At 39.0% G+C, this 11,719-nt stretch overlaps 2 protein-coding genes across 2 annotated transcripts; one reads left to right on the plus strand and one right to left on the minus strand.

Moving 5' to 3' along the window:
• Window positions 1–1,679: 1,679 nt before the first annotated feature.
• LOC139695457 (galactoside alpha-(1,2)-fucosyltransferase 2-like) lies at window positions 1,680–2,363 on the plus strand. Its single transcript, XM_071594243.1, has one exon. It carries the CDS (start codon window positions 1,680–1,682, stop codon window positions 2,361–2,363), a length of 684 nt encoding a protein of 227 aa, XP_071450344.1.
• A 3,498-nt stretch (window positions 2,364–5,861) lies between these two features.
• On the minus strand, window positions 5,862–6,545 carry LOC139695458 (galactoside alpha-(1,2)-fucosyltransferase 2-like). The gene has a single exon (XM_071594244.1). The coding sequence runs from the start codon at window positions 6,543–6,545 to the stop codon at window positions 5,862–5,864; it is 684 nt and encodes a 227-aa protein (XP_071450345.1).
• Between the last annotated feature and the right edge of the window lie 5,174 nt (window positions 6,546–11,719).

Consider the following 11,719-nt stretch of genomic DNA (forward strand, 5'->3'; position numbering starts at 1 on the left):
AGCTGAACGTAACATCGCTACTGGCAGCAGTCATAAAGTGATCAGATAACCAAACGAAATTATAGAAAAGATATACAGTAACCTTTTCAGTAGATATTTATTTCATGATGACCGTTTACACATGGATTGTATTACGTAATAACATGACCGGCCTGTTACCAACTCCATCCTTTGTAAGGACTCGATAAGTTATGAACCCGTTAAGATCTTACTTATTAATCGGCGCATTAATAAATCTTATTCCCCCTGGGTCATCCCTTAGACGGTTAGAGAATATTATGTAATGGCACACCCTCCCTCCGAAAAGTCTTGCGTAAGTGACGGAGAGCTCAAAAGCATTGTATGCATAAAAAAATAAGCTCGGGCGAAGAGACAATGCTAAAACTCCCTAACGCCAATTCCGGTTCGAAAAAGTTGATAATTATCCTTTCAACTTTGTTTCTTTAATATAGTGGCCTTCCCGCAACAATCGCAGTGCAATTAGTAATCAGGTCCAACACTTGACTTGCTCGTTATCGAACGAGTTCTGTAAAAATGAGAGACCATGCTATTCGCTTATTCTGCTTATGACACGCTAAGCGGAAGGTATTTCCCCAATGTATGCATTTATATGTATATACGGACAGTGAACCCATCACTTGAGTAATTCATCAGAAAACTGGATTGAATCGTAACGATAAAGTTCAAGTGATACTACAACGTGCAATATTTGTCAAGGTAGTGGTGATTTTTTCCATCATTTTGCTGCCGACGTAAAACTATCCTCCCTTCGCAGGAATATCTATCAGTCAGAGAATGACGCGGCTTTCTTTAAGACTTGTGTCCAAAGGCGTCAACTGAATTTGAACCCGTGCCAAATGTCGGTCAGCAGTGGAACGATCAACCTGGTCAACGCCCTGCCAAGTGCCCTACCCATTTTCAATAATATAAGAGCAGAAATTTATTATTAATGTTAAATCCATCCTATGGTGTTATTTTTTAGATAGCGATTTTGCAAATGCGTGGTATTTGGTTTCACCTGAATGTATTAATTTAAGAAATGTGATATATATATATATATATATATATATATATATATATACATATATATACCAGAAATGCCATGATTTAATTACCAACATTTGATGATGCGCGTGTGCTTAAGGAAGGGTTATATTTCTCCCAGCAGTTTGAAAAAGACATGTTTCAAATTATTACATTTCTGACGAGAATTCTGTGCAGGATATCGCCTCTAGTGAGAATCAGCATGCATCGTATGATGAGAATAGTTCTGATTTTATCATCGATTGGTGGGGCATTAATCTTTTGTAATATGGTTATGGTAGAGACCGAATTACCAATGATTCCGTTATATAATTCTTGCCCTTTGCGAGATATAATCACGGTGCGAAAGGGAGATCGATTGGGGAATTGTTTTTTTGAATATTTATCCACCTTTTTATTGGGGGAATTCTTGAACCTCCCTCTCTATGTGCCTCGAAGCATTATAAAATGCCTCGAGTTCGTGTTTTAAAATCTAAGTGTGCCAGCATACAGGGATACCATTTTGTCGATTATTGCACGGGGGAAATTTGGATCACTGCAAGATACCGAGGGTGGAACTGAAAGGCCGAAATGCCTCTCGTTGGGATTACCTATGTAATACTTTGGAAATAGGAAAATCGCTAAGCCGGGAAACGATGTATAAATCCATTGGGGAGATGAAGAAAATGCATGAAGATGCTAAGTTTGCTGACGTTGTCGTCCTTCCTATGTGGACGGCTCAAATGGAAATTCTTAGCGCAGACGTGAAAAAATTCCGTCGACTCTTCCACCTCCGCAGTGACGTGCTGGAATTAGTGAAGAATACAATCACCGGAGTTGTGGCTGCGGCAAATATCTCTGGTGACGTGTCTTTAGTTGGGGTTCATGTGAGACGGAAGGATTACCATCCCCTTTTAATTCATATCCTGGGAAAAAATGTCTCTTTTGCGACCCTCGGCTACTTTAAGCGTGCCATGGAGAAAATGCGTACGCTCAGTCCGGACACTCCTGTGGTATTTGTAGTTGTTAGTGACGATCGAGAGTGGTGCATGAAAGAGTTGGTTAATGAAAGCGAGGGTGTGTTCTGGGGAGGAATGGAGGGAAGTCCCTTCCATGCCCCATCCTATACACAAAACACCTTAATACAATCATCTCATGATTTTGCCCTATTAGCATCACTAAATGGCAGCATCATCAGTTATGGCACCTTTGCTCTAGCGGGTGCTCTCCTAGCTGGTGGACATACTATAATGTTCGATATATTAGAGCCAGTATTTGGTAATGGGCCAAACATTTTCACTGCAGGAAAATATTTGGAGAACTGGGAGATGATGACTTAAAACTTAGAGTTAGATTATACCTTCGCATATGTCCCAAAACTCTTGCATGTTCTCTGTTGGACAACAAATGGCGAACAAATGGCTGGAGAACAAATAGATTGATTACTTAGGGATGATCAGTTTGGGAGGAGGCACCTGTGATGCCATTGCAGTAAAGAGGTCCTCAATAGAGAGGGACATGGATTACAATCAAGATGTATTACCTGTATCGTAGAGTTCGAAAAGGCGTTCAATAAAGTAAATTCAGAAAATCAAACTTATGTATTGCAGAAAATAGGAGTAGACGGGAAGGATTCAGAGCATTCCATATCACGAAATAGAATTTCAATTACATCAAACGGAAAGGAATTTATAATGCTACTATTGTTAGAATAGTTTGTTAAAAACAATACTCCTATACTTCAGAATCATTTGACCCATTGTGGAATAGCATGAAAACTGATCATACTCCACAATTCAGAACAAAATGGTAAAGCAGAGCATATGAGCCCAAACCTTTTTGACATTCATTGTATGTATCCTGTCATTTTACGAGGCACATGGGATAATCAAAGCGAGGCACAGCTAAGCTGCACTCCACCTCGCTACCAGCGAATATATCTTCTAAATAATTGTATGCCATATCAACTTCTCTCTGCCTATGATTGCTTGGCCTTCTCTCTGCCTATGATTGTTCTCCTAAGAGGAGATCTAAATGTTTATCTGATGTGGATGATGCTTATCAAAGTTTTCGTAACCATTGTGCATCTATAAATTGAAATGTATAATTTACTAATAAACTATTCCATTAATGAAATTAAGAATACAAAGTAACTTTCCACTGTCCTTTATTAGCGTACAACCGGTTTAAACGCTCAAGCGTCATCATCAGGTACAAAATATATCAGTCGCAATTCACTTATACTATATACCATTCATGAGGGAAAGGAGGGGTGGGTGAGAGAGGGGGGAGAGAAGGAGGCGAAAGAAAATGGAGTTGCAATTGGCGTTGATGGGGAGGGGGAAGAGGGGTGTTAAGTGTCTGCACAGGTGCTTGGTTGGTTTAGAGTGGGGTGGGGTGGGGGGTTTGTCGGGTCTATCTGTGAGGGAAAGGGGTACTTCCAGGATTGGGGAGAGGTATTCAAACAATAAAATACCAACCACATGACCCGTTTTTAAGTTCTTTCTGATTTCAAGTTCTTCCCACTTGTCCATCCTCATTCCCTTTTCACTCTTGCGTAACAGTTTTGGGTTGAAATCACTCCCATGGTTTTCTTCCCATAGATGTTTAGCAAAGTGTGATTGTTTGAGGTCACAAGTTCTAAAACAGCGTTTATGTTCCTCCGCCCGTGTCTTTAATGACCTCCTCGTTTGACCTATATATATATAGCACCACAGTCCCCACAAGTTAACTTATGCACACCACTTTTATTTTGCGTACATATTTTGTCTTTAGTGTTATTCAAGAATGATTTTAAGTTATTATTATAATAAAAAGCTATTCGAAATTTCTCTCTAGGAAAAAAGTTGGCTAACTTCTGTGAAATTAATCCATAACATGGGAATTTGCACCATTTGTAACCTATTTCCTCCGTATTAATAGGTTTGAACAAAAGATTGTATGCTACAGTAAAAGAGTCTAGGCCTAAACTACCATCGTTAAATAAAATCCTTGCACAGCCAATAAAACGGCAGCAGGGGAGAAATTCTGCAGAGGAAATCCATTGTGAAAAGCTGGATTGGAAATGCTCTTACATGCTAACCATATTAAACATTGTAAGATGAATTTAATGACGTGATTATTTAAGCATTAATTTCAGAGTAATAGTTGATGGAGGGGCCAATGTTCAACATGCTGCAGTTATGGCATATATCCGTGTCGGGAGGAAGAAGTGTCATTTCACATTCCCTAGTTGAGGAAATGAATGTTAACATGCATCAAGTAAAATACTGAATATTGTTTTGGATTGGGTTGTGATGCTAGGAAGGGGCAGAAAAAGGAGGAAGTAGCATATGGTTAGAGAAATTAATGACAAAGAGAAAGCAATATTAGACACTTGCAAGGGGCACAGTTAGTTATAACTTCTACATGATTGATAAAACACCGACGCAGATAGGTATAATAAATGCCTGAAAGATCACAGACATTTCAGTCTGAGTATGTTACACTGAAACACCTAATCAAAATTTAGAAATAGAGAAAACAGGTCTAACTTTTCCCTGTACTTCTCCAAATATATTCCTTCCACATCTCTTGGATGTTTTCTGGTTCAAATAATTTTTTCCCTGACTTAACTTTGATCATTTGCAACAATTTTCCCCTATTAATTCCTAGTAGAGTTTTAACATTCCTTTATAATGCACCAAATTCCCTTTTCTTGAGAAACTTTCTATTACTATGCACTGTATCTTTCACTACACACCTGTCGCTCTACTTATTGCCTGCCTCAGTTTATTATTTAACACTTCATGCTTCCTATTTCATAGCTCTGTATTTAAATTCTTCCATTTCCTTCTCTCATTTATTTTTCTAATCATATCACTCACAATGCATGATTGAAATGTCCTTTTCCTATTTTTCATTCATATAGTTTAATTTGCGGCCTCTCATCTCTTCCTCCACCTGCCAATACAACCCAATCCCAATCAAAATTCAGTATTTTCTTCCATATACATTCTCATTCATGAGATTTCTTTCCAGTTTTCAATTCAGTATTACGGCAAATACTGGCTGAGTCTCCACCCATCATCTTTCTATTACTCTGTAACCTTTGCTCCGCTACTCAATTCTATGTATATATTCATCTTACGTATTGCTGGCTAAATGGTTCTTTGAATCCACTCCGTATATGTTGCTCTGTTTTTTTCTACTTCCCTTTCCTCAGCATTATCCTAAAATCCCAAGTCGCTCTTTTCACCATGGCCATGCTCTCCTGAGTCCTCTTTCCTGCTACCGTCTGCTTGGTTGTGCAAGGATTTCGTGCAATTATGGCCGCGCTCGGGCGTGTCCAACAGTCGAAAGGAGAGATTTTCATATTTGGTTCAAGTATATTTTCATGTGATTAACAATTTAAGGTAGCTCCTATCGCCTTGCTCAATTATGTTTTGAACGTGGTACCATCAAGTAAATGATCATCCCATTGGCCGCACACGCCACACAGAGGAAAATAATGTTTGTGTGTGTGTGAATAAAGTGTGTCACCCTCTTTCCTTGAGTAGGAAACTGGATGGGGTGAAATTATGATAACAGGAGCCAGGGCATACTCTATCTTGGTTAAAAGGCACGTGTTTTGACAAACTTTATAGGGACAATATCATTATGAAAATTTATTAAAAAACATACAACACAAGGTATCCAAAATTGTGCACATTTTCTTCGGAGAAAACTCCCGAATAACATGTAAATAGACAACGGCAATAAATAAACTTATCCTTCATGTAAAATAAAGCAAATGTTGTCCAACAGAGAACATGCAAGAGTTTTGGGACATATGCGAAGGTATAATCTAACTCTAAGTTTTAAGTCATCATCTCCCAGTTCTCCAAATATTTTCCTGCAGTGAAAATGTTTGGCCCATTACCAAATACTGGCTCTAATATATCGAACATTATAGTATGTCCACCAGCTAGGAGAGCACCCGCTAGAGCAAAGGTGCCATAACTGATGATGCTGCCATTTAGTGATGCTAATAGGGCAAAATCATGAGATGATTGTATTAAGGTGTTTTGTGTATAGGATGGGGCATGGAAGGGACTTCCCTCCATTCCTCCCCAGAACACACCCTCGCTTTCATTAACCAACTCTTTCATGCACCACTCTCGATCGTCACTAACAACTACAAATACCACAGGAGTGTCCGGACTGAGCGTACGCATTTTCTCCATGGCACGCTTAAAGTAGCCGAGGGTCGCAAAAGAGACATTTTTTCCCAGGATATGAATTAAAAGGGGATGGTAATCCTTCCGTCTCACATGAACCCCAACTAAAGACACGTCACCAGAGATATTTGCCGCAGCCACAACTCCGGTGATTGTATTCTTCACTAATTCCAGCACGTCACTGCGGAGGTGGAAGAGTCGACGGAATTTTTTCACGTCTGCGCTAAGAATTTCCATTTGAGCCGTCCACATAGGAAGGACGACAACGTCAGCAAACTTAGCATCTTCATGCATTTTCTTCATCTCCCCAATGGATTTATACATCGTTTCCCGGCTTAGCGATTTTCCTATTTCCAAAGTATTACATAGGTAATCCCAACGAGAGGCATTTCGGCCTTTCAGTTCCACCCTCGGTATCTTGCAGTGATCCAAATTTCCCCCGTGCAATAATCGACAAAATGGTATCCCTGTATGCTGGCACACTTAGATTTTAAAACACGAACTCGAGGCATTTTATAATGCTTCGAGGCACATAGAGAGGGAGGTTCAAGAATTCCCCCAATAAAAAGGTGGATAAATATTCAAAAAAACAATTCCCCAATCGATCTCCCTTTCGCACCGTGATTATATCTCGCAAAGGGCAAGAATTATATAACGGAATCATTGGTAATTCGGTCTCTACCATAACCATATTACAAAAGATTAATGCCCCACCAATCGATGATAAAATCAGAACTATTCTCATCATACGATGCATGCTGATTCTCACTAGAGGCGATATCCTGCACAGAATTCTCGTCAGAAATGTAATAATTTGAAACATGTCTTTTTCAAACTGCTGGGAGAAATATAACCCTTCCTTAAGCACACGCGCATCATCAAATGTTGGTAATTAAATCATGGCATTTCTGGTATATATATGTATATATATATATATATATATATATATATATATATATATATATATATATATATATATATATCACATTTCTTAAATTAATACATTCAGGTGAAACCAAATACCACGCATTTGCAAAATCGCTATCTAAAAAATAACACCATAGGATGGATTTAACATTAATAATAAATTTCTGCTCTTATATTATTGAAAATGGGTAGGGCACTTGGCAGGGCGTTGACCAGGTTGATCGTTCCACTGCTGACCGACATTTGGCACGGGTTCAAATTCAGTTGACGCCTTTGGACACAAGTCTTAAAGAAAGCCGCGTCATTCTCTGACTGATAGATATTCCTGCGAAGGGAGGATAGTTTTACGTCGGCAGCAAAATGATGGAAAAAATCACCACTACCTTGACAAATATTGCACGTTGTAGTATCACTTGAACTTTATCGTTACGATTCAATCCAGTTTTCTGATGAATTACTCAAGTGATGGGTTCACTGTCCGTATATACATATAAATGCATACATTGGGGAAATACCTTCCGCTTAGCGTGTCATAAGCAGAATAAGCGAATAGCATGGTCTCTCATTTTTACAGAACTCGTTCGATAACGAGCAAGTCAAGTGTTGGACCTGATTACTAATTGCACTGCGATTGTTGCGGGAAGGCCACTATATTAAAGAAACAAAGTTGAAAGGATAATTATCAACTTTTTCGAACCGGAATTGGCGTTAGGGAGTTTTAGCATTGTCTCTTCGCCCGAGCTTATTTTTTTATGCATACAATGCTTTTGAGCTCTCCGTCACTTACGCAAGACTTTTCGGAGGGAGGGTGTGCCATTACATAATATTCTCTAACCGTCTAAGGGATGACCCAGGGGGAATAAGATTTATTAATGCGCCGATTAATAAGTAAGATCTTAACGGGTTCATAACTTATCGAGTCCTTACAAAGGATGGAGTTGGTAACAGGCCGGTCATGTTATTACGTAATACAATCCATGTGTAAACGGTCATCATGAAATAAATATCTACTGAAAAGGTTACTGTATATCTTTTCTATAATTTCGTTTGGTTATCTGATCACTTTATGACTGCTGCCAGTAGCGATGTTACGTTCAGCTTTATTGTGCCTTGCTTGGATTACATATATGACTCAGTTGTATATATTTAATGAGTTTCTGTCGTTAATATTATTAGAGGAATTACTATGCAAAACGTCTCGCAGACAGAGTATCAAAGACTTCATCAAACCAAGGTAAGAAAACTAAGATGCAGTGTCGACAGCTTCAGTCATCAACTGTGCTGGCAATAGGGGAAATTGGCAATAAAATGACAGGATAATGGGATGAATTGTGTAGAGAAAATACCATTTTTATTTTTATAGGTAATCCATGAGTGAAGATAAGTTTCGATAGCGAAATGCTAACAAATAATTCACTCGTCCTTCCAAACATTCTACTCTACGACAACCTCAGCTTCGTTTCCGTTTGATGTCTTCCGCCCTTCTCTCTGTTCAACGTCCCTATTCTATTCCTGTCCCTTCCTCGCTTTCCTAATATTGTCACCTCTATCATAGTCATCAACGTTCCACTGCCAATGGAATATGTTTTGCAGCCATCTTTTCTGTCTCCCTATGGTTTCTCTGAACAACGCTTTCTCATTCCTTTTCCTCCTAAGTTTTACTGAGAATGTCTCCTCCAGAAAAATCCCATAACCATTCCACCTGCTCCAGGTTTTTCCCTCCTACTTTAATGTTTAACTCAGCAATTCTCTTTCTGGAAAATAAGTTAACATTTATTTTATTTTAATTTTTTCTCATCCCATATCAGTCGCACTGAATTTTGAATTCACCCAATATTGTTTGCAACCCTATGGCTGACTGAAAAAATAAATGTTTATCATTAGCAAAGCTAAGTGATTTTATGAACTCCCCACCGTTTTTATTCCTCTCTCCAGTTCTTCCAATGCCTCTTTAACTATTTCCTCCATGCATGAGTTGAATATCTCATTTGATAATTTACACCTCTGTCCTGCTCCTTTTCCAAACACGGCCCATCCAGACTCTCCATCCGCCACTCGCATCTGAGAAGTCTCTAGCGAACGAAATGCGAAGTCTCCAATCCTTCCCGTCTACTCCTATTTTCTGCAATACATAAGTTTGATTTTCTGAATTTACTTTATTGAACGCCTTTTCGAACTCTACGATACAGGTAATACATCTTGATTGTAATCCATGTCCCTCTCTATTGAGGACCTCTTTACTGCAATGGCATCACAGGTGCCTCCTCCCAAACTGATCATCCCTAAGTAATCAATCTATTTGTTCTCCAGCCGCTTGTTGATGATCCTTAGAATCACTTTAACTGTGTGCGAAATCGAACTTATCGATGGGTAATCCTCACGTGATGTAGCCTTTACTTTTTGGAATAGGACCTAACACTGGTCTGAAAACATCTTCCGGCCAGTACTCCACTCTCATAAATACTATGAACTATTCCATGAAAACTCTCCCTCTCATATTTTCGTAAACCTTTCAGTAGTTTCCGGGGAATATTTTCCACCATGATGGCCGTATTTAATTTCAAATCCCTCAGTTACTTCCCTGCATCACCGTCGAGCAAACCTAAAACTAAGCTATCTTCACCTGCGTCATATTCTCTTTTCATGTCTAATCTTGCTAGCTTAAGGTCTTTACGATCTTTCCGAAAACGGACAGCATCAATGGAATAAAGATTGGAAAAATTTGGTGAGCTTAATTTAGGTTCCTTTCAGTAATAGACAGGGAATCAAAGAAGTAAAAGCCATATGAGACTCTTCAGGTGCGGTTGTATGAAGTGTCTATAGACCAGCATTCAAGATGAAGAAATTATTTTTCAATTTTATATCTTTAAACTTTCTGCAACTAGTTCATATATTTCCTATAAATACTTACTTTTTAATCTATCGCTAGATTTAGCTTAAAATCCAAGGATACAAAGTCGGCATGTATTTTGCTACGCATGAGGGTATATGCCAATAGCCAAATATAAGTCGGTATAAAAATCTTTCCCATTGAATCCTCTATGTAACAACGTCGTGTGAGACTCATTGGTTTTCAAGAAGTCGCAATGCCAACATTAATTTTTCAAAATCGTGAATTTAATGAACGGTTGGATAAGAAGCATGCAGAAAAAAACGATCATGTGTGCTTGTACACTTTCGCTAAAGTACACGTGCAATATTTCCTGGAAAATATTGCGAAGTTAGCCCAAAATAATAATAATCCAATTATCCGTCATTTACCATAATCTTACGGCGCCTTCCCCCCAATCACCGCGACCAATGTCCTTTCCTGTACCGTGTACGATAAATGTTTATGGATTTCCTATGCAATGGGTTATCAGACGGTTTCAGCTTAGACAACTTGAAATGTAAACACCAGTTCTTCAAGTTACGAGATTCACATTTTCCTTTATGTGGTTTTACCTTCGAATATCAGGGTCAGAAAAACTTCCTCCATAGGAATTCCCACTAAGGCTGAGTTGTTCTATTCGATTGTCTCCTCAACCGCTTTAGACACTAAATTTAATGACTACTTTATGTGTCACTAGTTTTCCGATCTGCGTATACATTGTCAATTTAAAGAAATTACAGGACACCGGTCACACCAGTTAGTGTGAATGTCTTTCAACCTCCGGAGGTGTTTAAGACCAGGTTATTTCGATGTAATACCCTATTGCCTCTGCTCTAGCTTTATATAGCAAGTACGATTTCAAGGAACCGCTGCCGTTTATTCAAAACTCATTCGGTTTTTTTGACACTTCAGATAAAATGTGAGTTTATAAAATAGAAATTGTTCAGTCCGAAATGCATTGCAATCAATGAGTATATCGCACAGGATTACATAACCCGAAATTTACGTGGCATGACTCAAAAAGTGAAAGCAAATACACACACGCGCGGACACACTCACACATATAGAAACAGATATAAGGAAGAGGAATAGGATCACACATAAATGACGAACACAGGAGAGGTGGAGAAGGCGGAAACAAGCAGATCACGAATGTAAAAATATTTCCTAGACCGGAACTTGAACTCCGGATTTTTCCGCTTGACGGACGGAGGCTCTTAACCACTTGAGCTATCCAGAAAACGTAATTTACATTGAGATCTGCGATGCTTTATGCGACAAAGTTCCCTGATTCTTTGGCCAAGAGATGGCGTTAGGGAGCTGTTTCACCCACCAAAGGAGAAATAGACAAGACACACAGAGGAAAGGATAGTAGTAAAGGAATCATACAACATCATATAGGATAAGAACAGTGCGTTCCATGGCACGCATAGCCAGAAGAAGAGACGAGCCACATTGGTCTAATACACATTCAAACACGAAATCCCACCAAACGGCGAACAAATACTCATCATTACGGAATGAAGCAGATCACGAATGTAAAAACATTTCCTAGACCGGGATTTGAACTCCGGATCTTTCCACTTGCTAGGCGGAGGCTCTTAACAACTTGAGCCATCCAGGAAACGTAATTTACACTGAGATCTGCGATGCTTTATGCAACCAAGTGCCCCGATCCTTTGGCCAAGAGATGGCGTTA

The sequence above is a fragment of the Hetaerina americana genome, unplaced genomic scaffold, assembly GCF_022747635.1.
Source record: "Hetaerina americana unplaced genomic scaffold, ioHetAmer1.1.p SCAF_6, whole genome shotgun sequence".
Lineage (NCBI taxonomy): Eukaryota > Metazoa > Arthropoda > Insecta > Odonata > Calopterygidae > Hetaerina > Hetaerina americana.

Excerpts from the sequence above, each read along its gene's own strand:
- LOC139695457 (XM_071594243.1), top strand. The coding sequence starts at position 1,680 with ATGTATAAATCCATTGGGGAGATGAAGAAAATGCATGAAGATGCTAAG.
- LOC139695458 (XM_071594244.1), bottom strand. The coding sequence starts at position 6,545 with ATGTATAAATCCATTGGGGAGATGAAGAAAATGCATGAAGATGCTAAG.